This window comes from Poeciliopsis prolifica, unplaced genomic scaffold, assembly GCF_027474105.1.
Source record: "Poeciliopsis prolifica strain line A6 unplaced genomic scaffold, Auburn_PproV2 SCAFFOLD009, whole genome shotgun sequence".
Taxonomy (NCBI): Eukaryota; Metazoa; Chordata; class Actinopteri; order Cyprinodontiformes; family Poeciliidae; genus Poeciliopsis; species Poeciliopsis prolifica.
The window spans coordinates 4,434,353-4,458,252 of record NW_026562384.1 but is presented as its reverse complement, the minus strand read 5'-3'; the positions used below and the strand labels follow the sequence as shown (position 1 = coordinate 4,458,252).

The following is a 23,900-nucleotide window of genomic DNA, read 5'->3' as shown; positions in this document are numbered from 1 at the left end:
CACTCCTAAGCTCCTTTGCAGGGGAATGTCATCCAACTCCAAGTCCTTTAAATCTTTGGCTCTTTCTGCAGCAGGAAATGCTTCCACTACATTGTGGTCATTAGAGGCTATTTTATGTAACCTTAAATTTGACTGAGCCAGCATGTTTTGTGCCTTTGTGAGTATGTCAACAGCTTCTTCTCTTGTTGCTGTGGATGAAAGACCGTCATCAACATAAAAATGTTTCATTATGAACTGCTTTGCATCATGACCAAACTCTTCTTCTCCCTCAACTGCAGCGCGTCTCATACAATAAATAGCTACAGCTGGGGATGGACTATTACCGAAGACATGAACCTTCATTCGGTAGTCACAAATGTCTTTGTTGGTATCATTATCCACATACCAAAGGAATCTCAAATAATCCCTATGATTCTCTCTTACTTCAAAACAGTAAAACATTTGTTGCACATCAGCTGAAAATGCTACTGGCTCTTTTCTAAAACGCATAAGAACACCTATTAGCGTGTTGTTTAAGTCGGGTCCCCTTAATAAGACTTTGTTAAGGGACAGTCCTTCAAACTCTGCACTTGAGTCAAAAACTACTCTCAGCTGATCAGGTTTTTGTGGGTGGTACACACCAAAGGATGGTAAGTACCAATGTTCTTTGTCTGAGTCCAAAGGTGAAGCAACCTCTGCATGGTTGTTGTCCAGCATGTTTTGAATGAACTCTGTGTATTGTCTTTTCATTTCCGGCTTCCGGTCCAGTGTTCTTCTGAGTGACTGGAGGCGTTTGAGTGCTTGCTCTCTGTTACTTGGAAGCTTTGGTCTAGGAGAGCGGAATGGCAAAGGTGCCACCCAGCTATTACCTTCATTCTGGTACACTTCCTTTTCCATAATGTCAATAAACTCTTTATCCTCTACTGACAATGCTGGTTTGTCATCATTTTTTGTTCTGTCAAACACTGTTTCTCCCAGTTGACTGGTAGCTGTGTTTTCTATGTCCTTTTGGAAGATAGGTGTGGTGCTGAGTTGGTAATTACAACCACTTAACTCCTTGACTTGAAACATATTAGGGCATGGGCAGAAGTAAGATGCACGGCCGTTCTGAAGGACATGTGTTTTGAGCACATTCACATTAGTAGGTCTATGCGTCTTCCCCATGCAGGCTTCCCCAACTATCACCCAGCCTAAATCTAAACGCTGTGCATAGGGCATGCTGTGTGGCCCATTGATTCTCTCTCTGACCTTATGAACTTGAATAATGTCTCTTCCCAAGAGCAAAAGAATAGGTACCTGTTCTTCTACAGGAGGCACTTTTTCAGCTATTTTCTGTAAGTGTGGGAACTTCATAGCAACTTGTGGAGACGGAATCTCTCTTCTGTCATCTGGAATCATGTCACACTCAATGAGGTTTGGAAGTGGGAGCTTTACTCTACCATCTATTGACTCAATCGTAAAGTTTAATGCTGTTCTGCCAACATTATCTGACAGTCTGAGCATGTCCTGAGCTTATAAGTGTCTGAGCGTGTCTTAATCTTAAAGAGCTCAAAAAACTGAGACTTAGCTAGAGACTTGTTACTTTGTTCATCAAGCACTGCATACATCTTTCTTGCCTGTTCTCTTTTTCCCTCTGGATAGACTAATACAGGACTTATTTTTGAACATGAATGTGGGATATCTACATCACCACAGACTTCTGTGCATTTAGAAACAACTGAGACATTTTCTCTATCCTGCGTCTCCCCGCCATCATTTATCAGCTTCACAGCTCTCAGCTGGAGCAGGGGGTGGACCTGGATGTAGCACTGCTAAATGTCTGTCGCTGCCACAGTCCATACACTTTATTTGCACCTTGCAGTCTCTTGCAATATGCTGGGTAGAGCCACAACATTTAAAACAGATTCTGTTTTCTTTTAAAAACAACTTGCGCTCATCTATGGGTTTTGCTCTGAAACTTTTACACTTTTTAAGTGGATGAGGCTTCTTATGTAAGGGACAAACCTTGTCAGGGCTTTCTATAAGCTTACTGTAACTAGTTTGAGATGAACTAGCCTCTGTAGGGATGTCTGTTTTGTGTACAGTAATCACTTGCCTGTTGTTGCTTTTGAAGCTTTTCTCTTTTTTGAAGCTTACATTGGCAGAAGGTGTGATATCAAAGCTTGGGTCATTTCTTATTTTGGCTTGTTGTCTTACAAACCTTGAAAAAACACTGAAAGGGGGAAAGGTAACTTTATGTTCCTCTTTGTACTTTGCACCCGTTGCGATCCATTTTTCCTGTAGTCCATAGGGTAACTTCTCCACAATGGGGTTGACTCCGCGAGCTGTGTCCAAATATGAGAGTCCCAGTAAGTATCCCCATCTTTTGCACATTCAATTTCCTGCAGAATGTCACCCAGCTCTCTTAACTTTAGGTTGTCTCTGTTGTTGAGTTTGGGAAACTGCTCGATCTTTTTTAACAGTGCATTTTCCACTACTTCAGGAGAACCGTAAGATTCCTCCAGTCTTTGCCACACAAGGTCCAGTGCTACAGTTGGACTAAAGATGTTGGCTGAGCGGATTCTTTTTGCCTGTTGTCCAGACTCAGCTCCCAGCCATTTGACCATTAAATCTAGCTCTTCTTGGGCTGTAAGGCTCAAATCTTTAATAGCATTTTGAAATGACGTTTTCCAAGACCAGTAATTCTCGGGGTGGTCATCAAACTGCAGAAGTCCTGAACTTAACATTTCTCTCCTTGCGAGATACTTAGTAATCTCCTGTACACCTTGTGCCTCTGTTGATGATTGAGGAGTGTAGAACGGATGTAGTTTGGGGGGGTTCAGTCGCTCTCTGTGTTGTGCTACGTGCGCCACTTTAGACTTAGCTGTTTCTGCACTGTGTGAGCTGTTATTGTCCATTTCTTCTTTCATAGCTTTTTCACACTGTTCACGTGCAGCCTTATGGCAGGCAAGTGGATCTGTTGGCAACAAAAAGCCTTCAAAACTAATGTCTGAATGTTTTTGAACATACTCTGCCGTACGCTGTTTTGAGCTGGCAGGTGGTCCCACTAATGGATAATTCTGTTCAATTTTTGAAAGAACCTCCTCCTCTTCGTAAACTGCAACTTCTGCTTCTGCAGCTGCAACAGCCTTCTGAGAACTCAAAATATGCAAATTAGCCTCGAGTTCGGTTTTCTGCTTCATCATGGCTGCTTCTTTTTCTGAGAACGCCAACTGAGCACGCGCAGCCTCTGCTTTTGCTCGAGCTTTTAATGCTGCAGAACTTGTGGACGAACGTTTGGACGTACATGAGCGTGTAGACTTAGAACATGCGTCTGTATTGCTTGCGTTATCCTTGTTCTCCATGTCATCTGCTTTACCAGACCTAAGGCTCTTGAGTGATGTGCTGAGTCTCTCCTTGTGGTTGCGGCCCGCTGCGCTGTTGTTCTTTACTATGCTGTCCTCGCCCTGAGTTCTCAATTTCTTCAGCAGCTAGACAGCTAGACAACGATGCTCCAATAACCAAACTTCTTTCCTTTTTAGCGGTTTATTGAAGAGTGGCCTCTGACCACTGCCATCACTTTAGCCATCGTAAACTGAAACATACAAAACTGCGTATTAGCAAACGAACTAGCGTTTTGTTACGAGCTAAAATAAAACATTTACACCAAAGTTACATAAAACAAAAAGCAATTAACAGATACTTACGAACAAATCTTGTCCGACACACAACGTACGAGAATAACAAACAGCGTAACTATGAACCGCTCGGTGCTGCGTTCCACCATCTTGGATATTCTCTTTATGATTCAACGTCACTAAACAATATAACAAAATATCCACCAGGGGTGCTCTAGTGCGGTTTTCAACTTACTGGTCAGGCTTTCCTTACAAAAAAGCAGCACACAAGGATTGAAAGTTCAACGCCACAGTAGCTCATATTTCATGACACTTTGTGAGGATGGTCACGTAAGCTACTAGAAGCAGTACGTGAAGGGAAATGTGAATTGTACAATATCACGAGATGTTGCAAGAACTTTGGAAAAAGCAACAAAAAAATCCCTTATTCCACTTTAAAATGATGCACAGCTGTGTGTGCATATCAGAAGTGAACGTTGGCATAAAATCGTGGCGGAAACGAAAAATGCGTTCAAGTTTGCTGTTATAACTTGACTAGATGTCGACGAGTTCAAGGCTTGCAAATACTTTTCCGGAGAACCGTTTCAGATTTGGCACCAATATTTATACTTAGCCTTGAGCGTCTCCCTTGTAATAAAGCCAACACTGTTACACTGACTCAGCCCGTCTGGGTTTCGCACGTGAATAAAACCTCTGAAATATCGGATAAGTCACCATGTTCCAAAGCAGGCCATGATAAATCAATGAAATGTATCCAAGAAAGGCCTTAGAAATGTGTTTGAGTGAAGTTCAGGACATTGTTATGTTCACTGGTGTCCAGCTTAACCACAACAGTAAAAAAAATCATATTAAAGACCCCTAATTTTTAATGTAACTGGGAAAATCAGTCTTGCAAACAGAAAACACACACAAGGACAGCTTAGTCATTTATTTTTATTTTTTTACAACTCATGTCCATACAAAAAGCAAGAGCTGATTTTTTTTTTCAGTAGAAACCCCAAATGCCCCCCACCAATTGTAAGGGAGATGCATGGCATGTACTGATAGCCCACCCTTTTTTTTTTGGAGGGAATTCAACAAAAGCAAACTGATTATGTATCAAACACCTCTTTTATACATGCTTTAACCATAATCCTCGAACTTAAAACATAGTACAAGCTTCTTATTTACAAAAGATAAAAAAAGTTTAAATCAAAACAGATTTCATACTTGATTCCATAGTTTCTTTGAAACAAGCGACCAACCAATCCATCCGAGGTTAGACAATTTACTCCCAATTTTGTAAGGTGAAAAACACCTTACATGCGGTTACTTTTTCCATTGTAGGTTCCTCAGTTTTAATAATAAAAAAATGTGAAAAAGGAAAAAAGAGCTTTGTATGTAATGCTTTACAGTCCTTTACGACTTATAAGGCGTTTTAACTCAACACTCCACAGGAGGTAGTACTGCTGACTCAGATGTCCATCTCAAACTGGCTGTCATCTGCAAAGAAACGGACAAAAAAAACAAAAAAACAATTAGCATTTTTAAAAAAACAACAACAAAAAAAACGGTTGCATCAGATAAAATCACCCCATACGGTCGCGCCCTAATGGACAACAGAGAGGCGAGACACCGCCGAACTTATCAGCATGCTGTGTTTACAGACAGACGGAAGGGAGGGGAATAGAAATGAATTTTGACATCTGAACCATTTGAAAACCTTCAAAGCACCGACCCATATTTAACCTGAAAGCATCTCAACGTCTCTTTAGATAAACCATCACTGTATTTACCTTCAAAGTCAACAGCTCAGACCAGTAAACCTGTTTTTATGAGCTGCTTCTCCTCCGGAGCCAAAAAAAAACAGCCACATTTGCACACACGCATTGAGAAAACAGAAGCAAAATGGGGAAATATTTACCTCCGATATCCTTCTCTTCCTCCTCGGCTTCCTCTTTGAGGTCCTGCAGTTTCCCTATATGGTGCGCGTGTGTGGCCGGTACCGTCACTCCGGGGATCTGCGGCAGGCAGCACGGCGGCGTCTTGGCGAGAGGGGAGTTCCGACAGTCCAGGAGGAACTTCCTGTCATAGATGATGCGGGTGCCTGCGTTTGGAGGAGACGAGAGAGTGAGAGAGAGTGAGAGCGAGAGAGAGAGAGTGAGAGAGAGAGACAGAAAGACTCGTGTTCACTCTTCGGCGAAGAGTCAACATGAACTTCCTTTGCAAACAGGGATGTGGATTTATGTCGTCTTTGAGGCAAAAAGAAAACAAGTTCGACGTGCTTCCCTTACCTTTTTTAACCCCCTAAGCAGTCAAATCCACAACAACATTTTCAAAAACCCTCCAGCTTAATGATAAAAAAAAAAACATGTTGACATCCTGTGATTGAGAGCTGTACATTCAGGGTCAAAGGCACCCACGGGTTATGTCATAGATGATCTGTTTTGAAAACTTGCACCATGTGGCATTGGGAGCGGTCTGTTATTCTGAACTGGAGTTTGAACTGTTCTGCGAAGTATCAGCCTGGCTGAGAGAAAACATGTTATGTAATGGGGCTTGGACAGTTGATCCTGGACAAAAGGAAGCTGAGGAGGAGGAGTTCAGCATATGGTTTATGACGAGACTGTGCAGAAGAAGAAGAAGAAACATGAGATGGAATGCAAGTCAAAACACAGTGGTGGGATCTCTTGCGCAACTTGTGTAATTCAAACAAACAAAAAAGTCTCCCCTGCGCATTAAACATTCACTCCTCTTCCTCTCCTTTTCAATTCGTACAGCATGTCCTTTATGCACCTCTAACTCAAACGGCTCTGATCTGAGCCCCAAATGCACACCCTCTGCAAGTCACGAGTTTGAAACTTCCTTTTGTTTTCATGCGGGAGGATTGGGGTGTTTGTTTTCTCTAGCCGTTTTTAAAGGACCTGTGCGGGAGGAAACGAGCCACATTAAGCGTCTGACTGCTTAAAAGAGTGAAAGAGTTTAAGAAGAATACTTTAAGATGAAACACTTTGAAGTAGGAAGTCTTAAAATGTTTGGGTGACGTCAGCAAAAAGACATCACGGATAAAGAAACTTGTTGCTTATGGCACGCGTGTACACTTGTCAGAACTATGTTTTGCTTTCAATCCACGTGTTTTGCATTCAACGGTGTTATCGCGAGAACACACGGGAAAAACAATAAAAACCCGAATTGGCGATTTTAATACTTAAATTACTCGAGCTGTGTGTTACGTTTCTGAAGGGGGGATACATTTGCACTTTGCAATAGTGACAAACAGAAGCAACGCAGCAGTGAGTCGGTTTTCTTACCTCCGGGCGTGGTGGAGAAGAGGGTCCCCCCGGGGGTCTGGCTGTAACAGTCGGGCAACTGGGACCAGTCCTTCAGGGTGAGGACCCTGGTCGGGATGGGGCAGCTCTTCGCTTGTTTCGTGCCAGTCGACATGTTCGGTTTAGACGTATCAGCCCAGTTTGAGTCGCGGCTTTGCCTCCTCTCAGCTTTCCGCGCCGTGAAAGTCAACTATTGCAGCGCTTTGTGGCCGAAGTTGGTTTAAAAGTCGCAACGCGAACGACGACAGAAGCTCGTAGACGCGACCATGTACTGCGTTTGGAGCCCACGCAGCTGCTGCAGCCAGACTTGGATGTTTTTGTGCAGCGACTCTGTGACACGTGGGGGCTGTAATTATGAGGTGCGAATCTTTTATTGCACGGGGCAGCCTGCGAGGGCGGTGCTACGACGCCGGAGGGGACTTGGACAATAAGCGTACATGCAGGTTTACTGTCGATGCTAATCTCAATAAATGGCAGCCAGTGCTCCACTTGTAATCACCTCTTTACACTATTTGAAAGATTCACCTCGAACCAAATTAATGATAATGCTTTCTGTCTGAGGGCGGGGTGAGGAGGTTGTGTGGGTTTTGCTGGTATACAGAAAAAGAAGAAGCGCATCTCCTCGTCATGCTCTCAATCATAAGTGGCAACACTGCCACCTACCTGTGAGGTAGGTGACCAGGAGGGGACACGTTTCTCACGAAGCGCTCATCGCAGTTGTTTCTGAACTCGAGTGTCGTCTCTGCTTGTGACGTGTTTCTCTGGGACTCAGTGGCTCTGCAGAACCGAGCTGAACGGGACACAAACAAACTTGGTTTTGTATACAAACTAAGGACGTGCCATAAGAATCTGAGTATGTTTTTTGACTCATTTTTAAAGATTTCATTGCTATGTTACTGGGAGGAAAAAATACCAATACATTTTTTTAGACTCAGCTGCAGTTTTCCTTTTGACCTCATCTGTTTTGTACATCCGGGGATAGGGGCAGGTGGATGCTTTCAAAAGAGGAAAAGAAGCACTTGCACTTGCCAACCACTGGGAGGCGACGTTGTCCTGACCAAATTTGAGGCCTTTCATCTATAATTATTATTCAAATTGATTTTTCTGCTGAGTGTTTCCCCCGTGATACAATGAGATGCATAAATGATAAATTGAAGTTAGAATATTTTTTCCACAAAAGCATATATTAATCCAAGCATTTTCATATATTTTTAATTCACTATCAGTGGTAATAAACAAAACTTTACAAAAATCATGTTGCACATGTTGCATATTCATATCTCTGCGAAATATTAAAGTTAATTTGTATGACTATAAGGCTGTATATAGCCAGTAATAAACGTATTTATAAATGTGTTTAGGCTGCATGTGGAATACAAAACAATTCTGGAAACATAAATACACACATTGTGGTCATTTGCGGAGCTTAACTTTTTCTAATGTGGTTTTGACTTGAATTTACAGACGTAAAATATGCTAAAACAAGGTTTCGCTTGTACATTAACAAAAAAATAATAATGACGACAAGAAGTTCAGCCGTGAAATAACATCAACATTTGACCGAGACTTCCTGTTGTATTTTTCTTCCTGCACACGTAAGAGACACAAACCGCCGCCGTCTCTGATTGGTTCAGAAATATGGAATCAGATGACGTAAGACGTCAAAGGAAAAAGGTAACTTTCGGTCATTTCTGGTTCAGACACGACTGGACTCCTTGTGCTGCGCTGCCGCCGGCGAGGTAAGAACGTGCCGGACACGCCGGGATGTGAGCGTCTCAAACCGAAACCGAGAGCCCGTTGTCGCCTTTCTTTCGAGTCGCGTTTGGGGTAATTTAGAAGGGCCACACCGAACAGCTTCACACCGCGTCCTCGGCGGGCGAGAAACTTGCTCAGTGGTACCAGTAACATGAGGCGGCTTTTCTTTTTCTTTTTGGGTCAACGTTTTGTCTGCTGCTTCCCTGTTTTTAGTCAGTCCCTAAAGAATATCCTCGTTAAAATGTGACCAATTTCCGCAGCTTTTTCTTTTAATACGCCTTATTGTGCTGGCAACTTTATGAGGATTCTAAACTAGATTAGGTTTAGGCGGAAATAACGCAGCAACTATATATAAATATATTTTGAAAAGTCTTATTTTTCTGGGGTATATTCGTCTAAAACTGGTTGTCACCATGGCGAGGGCTCGTTCACGCGCTCCTGTTATGTTGCAATTGCGCACAGGTGTTATATCAGTGAAGAGACGGATGTAACAGAACATTCTGATATTATTGTGGGGGCAAAAAAAATGAGCTTATTTGAATATTTCTGTATCAGGCGCCAGGCTGACACGAACCAACATGCGGTTTCCACAGGTGCGTCATTCTCCAAAAATGAACACGTCCCATCATTACGTAGGTCCCCCAAACCCACCTGGCCCTCTCCCCTGTTAATTTTAGCATTAAAATAAGTATGCTGCGTATATTTCAGTGTAAGCGAATTTAAACGTACTGTAATATGGGTCAGAGAAAGAGACAAATCCAATTTTTTTTAAGTTATTCAATTTAAGAACAAATATATCAGAGGTCATTTTTGTCATGCTAACATTAAAGCTAAATCAGTTAGGTCATTTCAGTTTGAAACTGATGTAATTTTTTCAAGCTAATTTTTAAACTATGATTGTGTTTTCTCTTCCTCTTCCAAAAGTGCTTTCTGTTATCTGTGCTAGTGCGAAATCAGTGGTGGCATGAATGCACCACGTATATAGAGGCTACATTCTGCAAAGCAGCTTCCCCAGCTTTTCTTCCCATGCCATTTTAAAAATAGACGTTTCTGGTTCTGTAAAAATCTTTAAAACAGTCTTAGTTTTGATGCATTTATTAAATAGTTTTTATTTTTTCACAAAAAAGGATCTGTTTAAGGGGAAACTGATTCAAATCTTCAACATGTGGTCTCAAAATGTGTGTCGGCGACACTGTTATTTTTAAAATGCAGAAAAAACCTCAAGTTACGATAACGACGCAAGTCATAGCTGAGCCATATTTTCCACAGTGATGTTCGCACCATTCTCTGTGAGCTCTTTCAGTCGGTTTCAATAGTGAGCATCAAGAACAGTGAGGGTTTGTGCAGAACTGGTGTCGTATAATATTCCAAAGCAGGTTATGATTTTAGGGAACCTAACATATAGTGGCTTACCAAATATTGCATTGAAGCAGTAACTGTTTGGAAATTTGCAAATTTCAAGATAAGGTTTCCAAGCAGTTGGACGCACATGTCACTCCACCCTTAGCAACTGCATAAATAATGAATACTACACGTTACAATTAACCCTTTGTTTAAACAGACTCCAGCACACATTTTTATGTTTGTTCATCCTGGTTGTGTGTTCAGCCTCTTTTGTTTTTTTAAATCACACTTTCACTGGTTTTCATCTCCTCTACATCCGCTTCGGTGAGGTCATTGTCGAGCTGAGCTTGACCTACAGTGGCCCTTCCACTGACCACTGAGTGGGGTGAGCCTCAAGAGCATCGTCATTGGTTGTCTGACGCTCTATCCCCTCCAGCATGGCTCCAACGGCTGTTATTGGACGGCAGCCAGCCGGGCCAGTGAGGACGACGTGTCCACTCTGCTTCATCCCTCTGTGACCTCTCAGATGACCCCCTGCCTCTTTAGTTTATGAAAGACACCAGGTGTTTCGAGTGAAAGGGAGGGATCAGTTGTGACTTGAGAAGGTTTTACTTAAAGCTAGAGGTTTGCTGCCTGATTTTTACAGAGTGAGGGAAGAATCTGGTAAGTGATGACACTGATTGTTGTTGTGGCGAATGTAGAAATGTCTTTTCTGCTTGCAGTTGTGTTGGTTAGATTTGTTGGCAACTTGTGAGATTTTCACTTCTTGGATTTTAAAACAGTTATTTTTTCTAGTTCTATTTTTTTTTCTTCGGATCTCAAGTCTGCCATAATTGAAAACTTCCCTTTTTTTACTGGTTGATGCGGCGGAAGCGTCATACATCAACAGTTTAACATTAAATAATTATTGCTCTTCACTAAATCTAGATATAGGCCAGTGAGAGAATCTCTCAATATAATAACTTTGTGTAAAAATAACGCAATTGACCAATTATGATACAAATAACTTACCCATGCCTACCTCGGTAAAGACAAATAAGATCAAACTTTATGATGCAAACTAAGTCAGATTTTTTAGCATTTAAATTACATTTTATTTTAATATTGAAGTGTTTTTATGTGTGTGTTTCTGGTTTTAGCTGAATCTGTGGGGACATTGGACCAGAAACCTTCATTCTGCGCCTGGGAGACCTTGTGAAAATCTGTCTGCGGTCCTTTCCTGTGCCAGGATAAAGGTCCAGTCGCGGTTGATAAACCAAGGTCTGCTTTTCACTTCCCTTCTAAACGCACCCAGAGAGCATCATGGGCGCCCAGTCAGACTCAACCCTCAAGTCAATCCTCCTCTTTCCAGTCCACCTTCTGATCTGGCTGTACTCCCTCATATCCTTCTTGCCCTGGTACTTCATCACCGGAGCCGGCCAAAAAAGGACGCAGTCTACGAGAATGAAGGCCCGCTCCACCACAGGGTCCCCAGAGGGGCCGTACCGCTCTGTGGACCACTTTGATTCCCTGGCCACAGAGGACTTCCCAGGGAAGGACACGCTGGACAAGTTGTTCAAGCACGCAGTGGAGCGCTTCGGACCAGCCGATTGTCTCGGCACCAGAGAGGTGCTGAGCGAAGAGAACGAGATCCAGCCCAACGGGAAAATGTTTAAAAAGGTAGGACTGTCTAATTTTTCCACTCTTACCTGTTCGGGGGCGTCTCTAAAGCTTCATTCAATTGTTTCTCCGTGGAGGTGATACTGGGAGAATACAGGTGGCTGTCCTACAACGAGCTGGACTCTATAGTGAGCGAGTTCGGCAACGGACTGGCGGCTCTGGACCAGCAGCCCAAAAATACCATCGCCATTTTCTGCGAAACCAGAGCAGAGTGGATGATAACTGCTCAGGCATGCTTCAGGCACAATTTCCCATGTAAGGAAAACCCACTGCAAGCTGATGTCTTGAAAAATGCATACAAATAAAAGGGGGGGGAAAAAACGAGCTGTATTTAACTCGCCGTGTTTACAGTGGTGACGTTCTATGCCACACTGGGAGAAGATGCGATTGCCTATGGACTGAACGAAACTGGAGTCACTCACTTGGTCACCAGCGTGGAGCTGCTGGAAAGCAAACTCAAAGTGAGTTGATTCTTTTAAAGCCGTGCTTGAAAATATGTGTGTCTAATTATGTGGTTTTTAAAGGCCATCATGAGACCTAGAAGAAGACAGGAGTATAATGTGGTTTATTGTGCATAAATCAATTGAAGACATTTTAATATGTGCAGAAATTAGATTAGGCGTGACTTTAAATGAAGGCTCTAAACTGTTTTTGATTGTAAAGTTTTTCTCCAAGCATGATATCATAATGTTCACGTCACTCTATGGGAGATTTAGCAACTATATAACCATATTCCAAAACAAGGAAGGGTTTGAGTGAATTCATTCAGGGATAACAAATATTGCAATCCTTTCTGAAATCACAAAAATGAATATTGTAGTGCCATTTATAAATCATTTGGAATACGTCAGCTGTTTTAGTCACGTTTTACTCAAACGGGTTTTGCAAATTCAGAAAGTCTTACATTTATTTAACTCAGTTTTGGCCCATAAAAAAATCTGAAATACACAAAGAATTTCAGAAATTTTGTGGGGGCGGGGGATTTCACAGGTGAAGTTAATTTTGTTCCATTATTTGTGGTATTTAATCGAAAGAGGCTCGTTATCACACTGCTGTTAAATCATAATGCAGGAAAGTAATAAACACTGTTGGAAAGAGAAGCGTCCTCAAAGAATCAGCCCTCAACTGAATCAACCTGCAGAAGAATTGTGTTTCTGAAACTGGCCTATTAAAATCTAAACATTATCATCATATCAGATATTACCAGACTTGGCTTTAACACAGGGAAATCAGTAATTGGCTGAAACCTGTTATTGATAACTTTCATGAAGGTTTCTCCACACTACAGAAAGATATTAAAATGGAGTACTTGGATTTCAGTTTTCTTAAATGGTCAGTTGAATGAAATATAAGTTAAGTAATTTATCATAACTAATTCATGTTCTAGTTTAGTATCAAGTCTTAAACTTTAAATTAGTGGAAACCCCGGATCAGAGCTGCAGGATGTTGATTTAACACAACAGCTGAACGATGCAGCGCAGAACTTTCCAAACAGCGCTGGACACCCGACGCCTGTAACATGCTGTACTTTCCCCGGATAAAAATGCCGACGCATGGTTGTTTGTTTTTTGTGATCTGGAAATGTGCCAAGTGAGGATGGCGATGGAGACAGACTGACCAAACGGGTCCAATTGTAAAGTAAACTAAACGACTCAGGTTGCAAAGAGGTTTGTGGGACGAACATCTGATTGAGGCGTTAACGCTGAATTGGATGTTTGCGTACAGAGAGTCAATCAGGTTGATCAGAGATCACCGGGTGTCATGAATCAGCCAATGAAAATAGACTAACCTTTATGTTGAATGATTCACATTGACTGTTATATTTCTACAGAAAGTACTACCGCAGATTTCCAAACTGAAGCACATCATCTATGTGGACCAGAAGAAGATGAACACAGAAGGCTACCCAGAAGGACTTTCCATCCACAGCATGCAGGCGGTACGGGACCTGGGCGTCCTGCCGGAGAACGGTGTGCATTTCTTCAACTTAAGTCGTTTTTAAATTACTGCCTGCAAAAGACAGTGAATGTTTTATTTCTCCTGCAGCGGCGAGAGAAGTAGTGACGCCGCAGCCCTCCGATCTGGCCGTGGTGATGTACACCAGCGGTTCCACAGGCAGACCCAAAGGGGTCATGATAGTCCACAGCAACCTGATCGCGGGGATGACAGGCCAGTGTGAACGCATCCCTGGACTTGGGTAAGTTTCACCAGTCATCATCATCATCATCATCACTCATTTTCAGTGATTATGAAATAAAAATTCTTCAACATATTCGATGTTGAAACGTCAACATCGAATATGTTGATGTGTCAGGGTGGTAGATCTGGAGGAATGCCTGACAGTGACCCCTGTTCACCACTCAGTTGATTTCAAACATTGTGTTATTGTGACAGCGTGCATTTCAAACCACCGGCTAGGGAACTGGTAGTCAAAGTTCCTCATTGTTCAGATAAATAAGTGGAAGAGAAGATGATCAGTAACGACTGGATGTATCCTGTGTGTTTTGACAGACCTGATGACACTTACATCGCATATCTGCCCCTGGCTCATGTTCTGGAAATGACAGCGGAAATCTCTTGTGTAACATACGGCTGCCGGATTGGTTACTCATCCCCCCAGACTTTGTCAGATCAGGTAAAAATGGCTCACAGTGTGACGCAGCCCTGTGTTTTGTCTCGTAATCATGTGAAAGTTTGTTCATAGGAGTAGCCTCGCCCGTTTTGAGTGAGAAAATTATTGCTGATCTTGTCAGTTCATTGGCCTCTGTTGCCTTTAGTCCACCAGAATAAAGAAAGGAAGTAAAGGAGACTCCTCTGTCCTCAAACCCACTTTGATGGCAGCGGTGCCGGTAAGAATCTACAACTTTATTTTGCAGCTTTTTTTTTTCTTTTCTTTTTTACTTTTTCATTTTCCAATAAAATGAAATCCATTCATTTTTCCGCTGAAACAGGAAATCATGGATCGAATCAACAAGAATGTAATGAGCAAAGTGCAGGAAATGAACTACTTTCAGAAGACACTGTTTACTCTGGGCTACAAATACAAGCTGGAGCAGGTCAAGAGAGGCCATGACGCACCTCTCTGCAACAAGTAAGAAACCTAAACGCCGCTTCTTTCCTCCCCCACATTAGAGCGCTTTTTTCCTGGCACATGACGTGATGCTTGTTTAGCCTCAAATCCAAACAGTCCGTGATGCGTCTGTGCAGGTTGCTGTTCCGGAAAGTGAAGAAACTGCTGGGCGGGCGAGTGAGGATGATGTTATCCGGCGGAGCTCCCCTGTCCTCGGCCACTCAGAGGTTTATGAACGTGTGTTTCTGCTGTCCGGTGGGCCAGGGCTACGGCCTCACCGAAACCTGTGGAGCCGGCACCATCACAGAAGGTATGTTGTTGGGGGTTTCTTTTTGGACAGAGGCTGATGTTTGGCCAGAAGTCATCAAAAAAACAAAACATGGACACAATGTGGAATGTTTTCAACATTAAGTACTGGTCAGGCTTTGGAGCCTACATCCAAATGCACTAAACTAATTGTGGAAAAATTTGGATTATGTTCAATAACAAAATTCACTACAAGCAAAAAAATGAGCAAAGATGTAAAGTGGCATACAAAAGTGTTTTTCATGTATTCAGCAACAAACCATAATGACATTTAGTTGGATTTTATCAGTCAAGTTCATTTGTATAACATTTCAGCAACAAGACACTTCCAAGTGCTTTACATAATAAAAACACAAAACCAAAATGTCGCAAACACAAAAGTCAGTCACCAATTTGAGAACAAGCACGACATTTAATGAGTGTCATCATTAAATCTGCGTCCCATTCATTCACTGACATTGAAAACTGATTGGCTGTTTCTGGAAGTTTCTTCCAGATTTGTGGCGCATGCAAGCTGAATACTGCTGATGTTGCATTATCCGATTTCCCGAAATTAAGAAAATTGGTGCTTATTTTTCAGGGAACCCCTAAATTTGCTGAGAATGAAATCTCAATAGTGTTCAGTGACCAAATGGGGTCCTGGAATCTCAGGAAGATAGCAGGGATATAATAGTGGAACAGTTGGGAGGGCAGGAATGACCGGCTAGTAACTCTTCAGAAATCCCATTATTTGAAATTCATTTACCATCTGTATTGAGATTCATATTTTTGCAGTAATTGACAGATAAAATAGTTTATGTCTGACTGACTTGAAAAGAAGACGAAGGAATAACCCAGTGACCGTCTGGTTTTGCAGTCGCAGACATCAGCACCGGCCGTGTTGGAGCTCCTCTGATTTGCTGCGAGATCAAGCTCAGAGACTGGGCTGAAGGTAGAACTCTGCAGCACGCTGCTACATGCTGTAATCGGCACAACAGCAACTATTTTTTAATAGGGGATAATGAGCAACCTGACTGCTCTGTTTTACCTCTCAGGGGGCTACACCAGCAAAGACGAGCCACATCCAAGAGGGGAAATCCTGATTGGCGGTCCCAACGTTACCATGGGTTACTTCAAGCAAGACGGCAACGATCAGGACTTCTTTACGGACGAGAACGGCCAGAGGTGGTTCTGCACCGGAGACATTGGAGAGGTTTACCCAGATGGCTGTCTGATGATTGTAGGTGTGTATGTTGCCCAGTCTGCTTCACTCAACGGTTCTGTTTGCAAAACACGCGCACACACACACACACACACACACACACACACACACACACACACACACACACTGCTTATTGATTTGTAAAAAGCAAAGCTGGACTTTCACACCTATTTTTTGTTTCCGAAGATCGCAAAAAAGATTTGGTGAAACTGCAGGCGGGGGAGTACGTGTCTCTCGGTAAAGTGGAATCTGCTCTGAAAACCTGCGCTCTCATCGACAACATCTGCGCTTACGCCAACAGGTGAGCCACAGATCTGATGTGTGCTGATATAAAACATTACGTACCGGTTAACTGCTATCAAGAGTTTTTTTTTTTTGGTTTGTTTCCAGTGTCTTATACCTTTAAGGCTTTTTGTGTTTACAATAAATAGGTTGAGCTGAACCGGGATGTCCAGCGTAACCGGTCGTGAAAAAGCTTCAGGCTCTTTGTATGGTCACATGAAAAGAGCCGCATAATGGAGCAGAACATGGAAACTGTCCAACTATGTCTGGGTGAAGATTCAACCAGCAATATTGAAATACTGGGACTTTAATCTAAAAACAGTCAGTTTGTTAATGGGGCTGGACGACGTGGCTGAGAAATGCATCACAATATAAGCATTTCATAAGCTGATATCGATAATTATTGATTAGTTTTAAATGTCTGAAATACTGCCAAACTGTCGCCATGACCTTTTCCTCTTCAAGCAGAAACCTTAAACCGATGCTGCGCATTAGTCAAGTTGTTGCTAGGTAACCAAAGAGCACGCGAGTTAGTTGATGCCACCAACTTTGCTTTGCTGATCAGGGACGGCTGAGCAGCTAAAATCTTTCCTCTGCCTACATCCCCCAGAACGCCATGCGGTTCTGGATCGGAGCTCTGTGAAATTATGAAATATTCTACCAAACGCATCCAAATGGTGATCTGTCATGATATATAGTCATTGATTTATTATCCAGCCCTCGTGGTCAAATAGTTAAGTTAAAGGCTTGTTGTTTTCGGCTGACATTAACTTTATACTGTAGAGCTTTGGTTAATTCGTACAATACTGACACAACCTGCCGGAGCAGATTCTGTGTGGTTGATCTACACTGACTCACACAGAGCCTCATTCATGATATATAGACATGAACAGTCCTCTTTGAACAGTCCGCTGCCAGAGCGGCACTCAGAAATCCCGCTCGACTCCTCGTACGTTTGCATATGCAAATATAGATGCAGAGATAACCAGTAGTAAATGCAAATGAAAACATCTTTAAACAGTGTGTACGGTGAAAATATTTGGTAAAGCACTTTTTATAGCAGAGTCGTGTTTGAAAAATAAATGGAGTTTTTTGATTTATTTATTTTTTTTGCTTTCCCCACGAATAATTTTCATTGGCTTGATCTTTCAGTGTTTGTGCCATTGGACGGCTATTGTATGAAAATAAAATGTTGACCTTCCTTCACGTTGACCCTGTTCCTGCTGTTTGTTCCTGCAGTGAACAGAACTATGTGATCAGCTTTGTGGTTCCGAACCAGAAAAAGTTGACGGAGCTGGCCAAGCATAGAGGCATCGGGGGGAAGTGGGAGGAAATCTGCAACCATCCTGAAATGGAAAAAGAGGTTCTGAGGGAGATCACCGAGGTCGCAGCTAAAAGTAAGAGTTAGCTGACAGGATGCCTGAGTCTGGATTGAATAATTTATGTTTTTGATTCTTGATACTAATCCAATTTATAAGAATAGAAATTTACTGAATCCAAGTTGTTTGTGATTCCACATTTATAACTACAATTTTTTTTCTGTTTTGATATGACTCCTTGATCATTTCTATGCCATTATGTGCAGACAAAAAGGCAAAAAATATATTCTCTTCCTTACTAACTTTAGTGACTTGATTGTCATAAGATTTAATGACTAGCGTTTCAGCTGCTCTCTGTGCAGCCGAGTTCAAAATGTGTAATGGCGTACATCATAGCTTCCCAGTCCAGCAAACCAGAATAGACTCTTTACAATTAGCTGTGTAAAATGTGGTTTTTATGGCTGGGAGTGTGGCTAAAACATGATTTTTGTTTTTTTAGTTAAACTCCAGCGGTTCGAGGTTCCGGTAAAGGTGCATTTGAGTCCCGAGCCGTGGACCCCAGAGACTGGTCTGGTGACAGACGCGTTCAAGCTGAAGAGGAAAGAACTGAAGAACCACTATCTCAACGATATAGAGAGGATGTACGGGAGGAAATAGACATGTTTAAATACCACAGTAGTCGATATTTGTTCCTGTAAATAATTAGCCAGCTTTGCCAAAACAATGCACAAAGGGAAACGAGTCTGGAAGAGTTCACGTCTCGGTTTTCAGGAAATATATCTGACAGAAACGTACGCTACTGTAGGCTGCAACGTTCCATAAACGATTTCCGTCCATCTCTTTCTGACGCGTTACGAGATTAAAGATTATGTGATTTTGTTTTTGTTTTGGTTTGGGGGGGTTTTCCACGTCGGAAGCAGCCATGGTGGTCGTTTACCAAAGTGCCTGAAAGGCTCTGCCCTGAACACTTTGGTTCGGTTTTCAATTCTGATTCCCAGTTTCAAGCTGCCGGCGTACCACAGGATTTAAGAGGAAAGGAATAATCTGAAGCTGTACATAGTCGTTGCTGTCGATCCGTATGTGCTGCTTTTTATTTATTTGTGTAGGATCTACGGCGGTCTAAAGAGATGCACTGAAGTAGCGGGTCTAATTTCATCAAAAGGGTCAGAGACTTTCACAGCACTCCACTGCCATCTGCTTAAATCTACCACTAGGTGATTTGAAAAAAAAAATACCACTGTTGTCCATATGTTTCTAAATAATTGCTGTGACTTCCAATACAAATATTAACTAAGGTCATCCTCGGAAGAGGCTTGGTGTGCGCTTTTTGTACAACTGGAGTATTGCCGTTACTGTGCCTTCAGTCTGCAGTACTTGTGGTAGAACTGTAGGAAGAGCCAAATATGGAAAAAACAAACCAATGTTTCAAAAAAAAACTTTACTGCCGTGTTGAGTTTACATATTTATTGAATATTATGCCCAGTTAGAGAGAAACAGACAATGATCACTTTTTGCTTTTGTTTTTTATGCAAATAATCATGTCTGCTTGTCTTTTTTTTTTTTTTTTTTTGGTCAACTACTGTTTCTTCTTTTTGTAAAGACTCAAATATGTAAAGAAGGTCACTCAGGAAGAAAAGTAAATATATAAAATTGTGAAATTAATTGTCAAATGAGCGGGTCGGGCTTCCATAGGAACATTGAAATGACAAAAATTTTCCGGGCACCTGATTTATTTAAGAGCCGATGCGCTCAACATGAAGATATAGTCCCAACTGCCCCACTGTAATAGTCTGTGCATCTTAGTTCAATGTGTACACTTGGTCCACACGTCATCATCTTCAGAGTGTTTTTCTACATATTGTACCTGTTGTTGTATTGACGGGTTTTCGCCGTCGGGACTTTGAGACGATGGCAACCACTTCCGGTTGCGTTTGTCACTCCAATCATGACCGCGTTGTATCTGTTCAGCATTTCAGAAATAAACACTTTTTGGTTTTTTTTATATTTGTGTTTTGGTATTTCTCCACTCTTCCACCCTTTTTATTAAATGTTGAAATACAAAGCGTTGAGGCGGGGAGACTGAAAATATGTGGATTGCTGCCAAATCAAGTGAAAAAAATAATTAAGCACATCGCGTTCTGCTTCCACCTCAGAGCCACGCGTCGCTTTGTGTCGAGCTGACCTGTTTAACTCCCAGTGAAACGCACCGCTCTCGTCGGTCGTGAAAGGGCAAAAATGTTGATGACTTTGAAGAGACTTTCAGCTGAGTGTTGAGAAACCGCTGGCACGCTTTTCCAAGAGTAAGCGCAACTTGATCTGTCTTTTGGTTTAAATAAACCGGAGGACCAGATAAGGTGAACAGTAAGCAGGAGCAAACAGGCAGTCCAGTTAGTATCAGATGGTTTGGAAGGGATTCAGTTTCATTTTGGTAGATTTCTTTTGTACATGTCTGTAGAGCAGTTTTTTTTTTTTTTTTTTTCTTTTTTGTGCAAATTCCTGTGCCACCGGTGGCACAAATCTTTTCCTAGTGCTTGTGGGTTTCCAGTAATTCCCTTGCTTCCGTTTCAGTTTTTGAGAACTGACCCTGACTTCCAGGAGAAGTTGTTATTATTACTCAGGACGTTTCCTAAAACGGTGACCAAATTTGAAAGCTCTGATCTTGGAGCGTGTTTTAGACCTTTTTGCCTCATGGTGGAAAATACTCAGTTGCCTCATAAAGCCTGGATTGTTGCCTTTGGGAGATGTCCCGTTATTCATGGAAAAGTTTATAAGCCCACTCCCGCGGATCAGATTATGCGTCAGTGCCGTGAACGTTGACGCAACAGGATGCGTTATTGACTCACATGCCTTAGAAGAGAGCCTTCTGTGGTGAAGTCAGAGGGATAAGTCTGCTATATAGAAGAAACTTTTTAAAAAAAAATTTCTTTTTTAGCAGCAGTTTCTTTGTTGCAAATCCTGCTGCTAAGTTGGATAAACTCATCCTGTTGTGATTTTACCCAAGTAAGGCTCGCTGATGGTTTTTGTAAAGTTTTAAGCCAACACGTTGGCCTGAATGTCTGTCTACAAATTCAACACGATTATCTGTGAACAATCTGAAATACAACAAAAACCGAGCCTATACAAAATGAGGAAAGGTTGGTGCTAAAACCTGAGATCACAACATTCAGGACCTGCTGTGGATTCCTCAAACTCGATGCGTCTCCTCTGATTTGTCTAAGATGCTTCAGCTACAATCTAAAATACTTCAAATTAATTCTGAAATCATTTTTAACATCACTCAGCCTTTCCTGTGAATAATAACTCCAGGCATTCAGTAACTTTTCAGTACATAACACTAAATTTACATTTTAACTTTTTACTCGAGTTACAATGTTTACACCCAAAAAGAGCATATTTTATTTTGTAGAAAAACAACCAAAATATTATCAATAACTATCTGTTTTTGTTTTTTTCCCCTGGTATTTCCTGGCAAAGCACAACAAGAGCTGCAGGAGTGGGTTTTCCACAACTCTGGATTTGTTTCCACAGCATTTTCAGTGTAATCAATTACAGAGGAAACTGATATTTAGTTTTCTTAGAACACTGGAAAGAGAAAAAAAATAAAATAAAGATCAGGACACAATCCTAAACACAAAACAAAAGCAGCTGAGGTGAGCTGGAGTTATAATGATCTGCGAAGTAGAAAACGCTGAACTCAGCAATGCTGCAGAATTAAGGACAGTAAAAATAATATAAAACTTCCACTTTATTTTGTCCACTTTTTTTCCTTTTCTTCTAAACACAATATTAATAGTCTAAGTGTAAATCCAAGTACAGATTGTTTTTGATGAAAGCCACATTTACAGAGTGACTGAACTCTAATCACCGCGGGGAAACAAATCTGCATCATTATCACACTCAAAGAAATCCTCCTGATTCAGGCTGCTGAGCATCTTCAACTTTTGCAGTAATTTGTAGTTTCAAATGTTTGAAATTAAAACATTTCAAGGCTCTTTATTGTCGCGTGTGACTTCTCAAAATTAAAATTATTGGCACTCGATTTATACAGTTTTACTTTACAGAAAGTAAAAAAAAAAAAAAAAAACAAGCCTCATGAAAACGTAGCTGCCGCCGAGCGTCCCGAGTTTATAAACGCGGAACACGAGGCTCAGCTGTTCCAGTCTTGAAATCGGAAACAGTCGCTGGCGATCTTCCAGACGGGCTGATCGCTGTTCGGCGAGGCCTGAGCTGTGAGGAGGAAGTTCTGGTTGAAGAATCGCTGTTTGTTCCCTTCGAACTTGACGATCCCGCCAGTCACTACCAGCAACGTGGTCTGGCCTTGGGTTGCTTGCTCTGTGAAAAGACAATGTTACGAGGATGTTATGAGTTATTACTATTCCTTTTTTTTTTTTTTTTTTGCCTAAAAGTGATTTAAACTTCACTCACCGTGAACCGGCTGGCAGTCCAGAGTTTGAACCTGGAACTCGCTGGATGGCAGCGACTCGAAGAACTCGCCCAAAGCGTCCTGTCCTGAAACCGCATTGCCGTTCCACACCAACGTGGCTTTGTCCAGGTAGAGCCGGGTCAGGTTCTGGAACACACAAGTCGGTGATTAACAGCGGCCACGAGTGACCCGCACCGCCTTAAAACAGAAATTCCTCTCCTCTGCTGGACTGGGTCTGAAAGTGTTGGTAATCTCCAGATAATAACGCTAAAAATGAACTGAAGTAGTGGTTTTCTGTGTTACTATTAAATTGTATTCCATTTTTTATGTGACTTTTATATTCCACATCCAATAAATTAGCACATTTTTTAACTGTAAAAAGATTTTTTAAACTAATTGAGCAGTCACACAGTTAATGTGATTGTCACATTTGAATTTTTACGATTTTTATGAGCATCTAACTAGCAATTTATAACTTCCTGTTTCCTCACAGGTATAAATCTGATGATCTTTTTTGCAACTAGGCTCGATGAGTCATATTTATCAGACGCTACCTTTCTCATGCCTGAAAAAAGCAAACAAAAGGCCTGCCCTACCATAATAAATGTAAATGTGAGTTGTTTGCCTATTCAAACGGGACTATAAAAAGGGTGCGAGTCACTTTAATAGAGGGTGTACCACCATCAACTCTTTGAAATTTGAGATTTCCACTAAAAATCTGTTGCATTCTGTTGAAAAATTTAAAATGATTCAAAACATGACAAATATAAATACAGAAATAGTTCATCATGGATTTAAAAACAAAAAAGTGGACAAGTCAATCTGTCCTGCTGTGAACTTGTAGTGCTCTCCTGAAGTGGAAAAGGAGTTAAAGTATGGAGAGCTTATATAGAAGGACATTTAATCATTTTTTTGTGTGAATATAATAATGCAGCAAGAAAAGATGAACTTATTTCGATTGTTTGTTTGTTTCTTTTTGCACAAAGATTTAGTCTGCTAACAGATCTGAAACAAAGATGAGTCCTGGATGCCACTGCTCCCTGCTGAGGGAACCAAGCAACAGCACATCTTTACCAATATATACAAACACGTCTCCAGACTGCGGTTCTTCCGCCTGAAACAGACCCACACGTGGGCATGCAGGGTACACTACAACTCGAGGGGACACGCTTGAATTTTTCACTCTGGGAACAAAGTGCCCACCCTCCTTTTCTTGTCCACGCAGTCGTAGTAAATGTTAACAAACTCCTCGGCGTATCTGCAGGACTGGTCGGCGTGGGTCCGGAAATCCTGCAGGCAGACAGAGAGATTTAAGGCGAAGCAGATACATTAAGAAGTGAGAAAGCACGAGGAATTTAACTGGTTATTAGATTTGTCCCCCCCCCCAAAAAAACGAGGAGCACGCGCACAGAAAAACAGCTAGCTAGTTAGCGGTTTTGAAATGAAAATAAACTTGATAAACCTACCAGAGTGCTCGCCATGTCTGCTCATAAATGAAACGAAACAAATAACAAGAGGAGACGGTAAGAGTTTGTACGTGTTAATTGTATTTGATCTTCCCCCCTCCTCTAATTTATTCGGCTAAGAGCGCGTCCATCTTGCATGTTTTACTTCCGCCTTGCAAGTTTCGTGACTAC

At 41.7% G+C, this 23,900-nt stretch overlaps 3 protein-coding genes across 4 annotated transcripts; 1 reads left to right on the top strand and 2 right to left on the bottom strand.

The window, feature by feature from the left end:
* Positions 1-4,515: 4,515 nt before the first annotated feature.
* On the bottom strand, positions 4,516-7,248 carry eif4ebp3l (eukaryotic translation initiation factor 4E binding protein 3, like). The gene is made up of 3 exons (XM_055034291.1): positions 6,887-7,248; positions 5,500-5,682; positions 4,516-5,078 (listed from the first exon to the last, which is right to left on the bottom strand). The coding sequence occupies exons 1-3, from the start codon at positions 7,017-7,019 to the stop codon at positions 5,050-5,052; spliced, it is 345 nt and encodes a 114-aa protein (XP_054890266.1). The 5' UTR covers positions 7,020-7,248; the 3' UTR covers positions 4,516-5,049.
* Positions 7,249-8,649: 1,401 nt separating this feature from the next.
* On the top strand, positions 8,650-19,842 carry acsl4a (acyl-CoA synthetase long chain family member 4a). Of its 2 annotated transcripts, XM_055034284.1 has the most exons (15): positions 8,650-10,666; positions 11,143-11,662; positions 11,740-11,917; positions 12,014-12,123; positions 13,494-13,632; positions 13,709-13,859; positions 14,174-14,297; positions 14,440-14,511; positions 14,614-14,753; positions 14,870-15,042; positions 15,895-15,969; positions 16,073-16,261; positions 16,426-16,540; positions 17,761-17,918; positions 18,340-19,842. In XM_055034284.1, the coding sequence occupies exons 2-15, from the start codon at positions 11,306-11,308 to the stop codon at positions 18,495-18,497; spliced, it is 2,139 nt and encodes a 712-aa protein (XP_054890259.1). In that variant the 5' UTR covers positions 8,650-10,666; positions 11,143-11,305; the 3' UTR covers positions 18,498-19,842. The 2 variants fall into 2 exon arrangements, with proteins under 2 accessions (XP_054890259.1, XP_054890258.1); XM_055034283.1 differs by having other exon boundaries at positions 8,650-11,662.
* A 1,725-nt stretch (positions 19,843-21,567) lies between these two features.
* Positions 21,568-23,889, bottom strand: nxt2 (nuclear transport factor 2-like export factor 2). The gene is made up of 4 exons (XM_055033925.1): positions 23,730-23,889; positions 23,467-23,553; positions 22,266-22,410; positions 21,568-22,172 (listed from the first exon to the last, which is right to left on the bottom strand). Exons 1-4 carry the CDS (start codon positions 23,742-23,744, stop codon positions 21,988-21,990), a joined length of 432 nt encoding a protein of 143 aa, XP_054889900.1. The 5' UTR covers positions 23,745-23,889; the 3' UTR covers positions 21,568-21,987.
* Between the last annotated feature and the right edge of the window lie 11 nt (positions 23,890-23,900).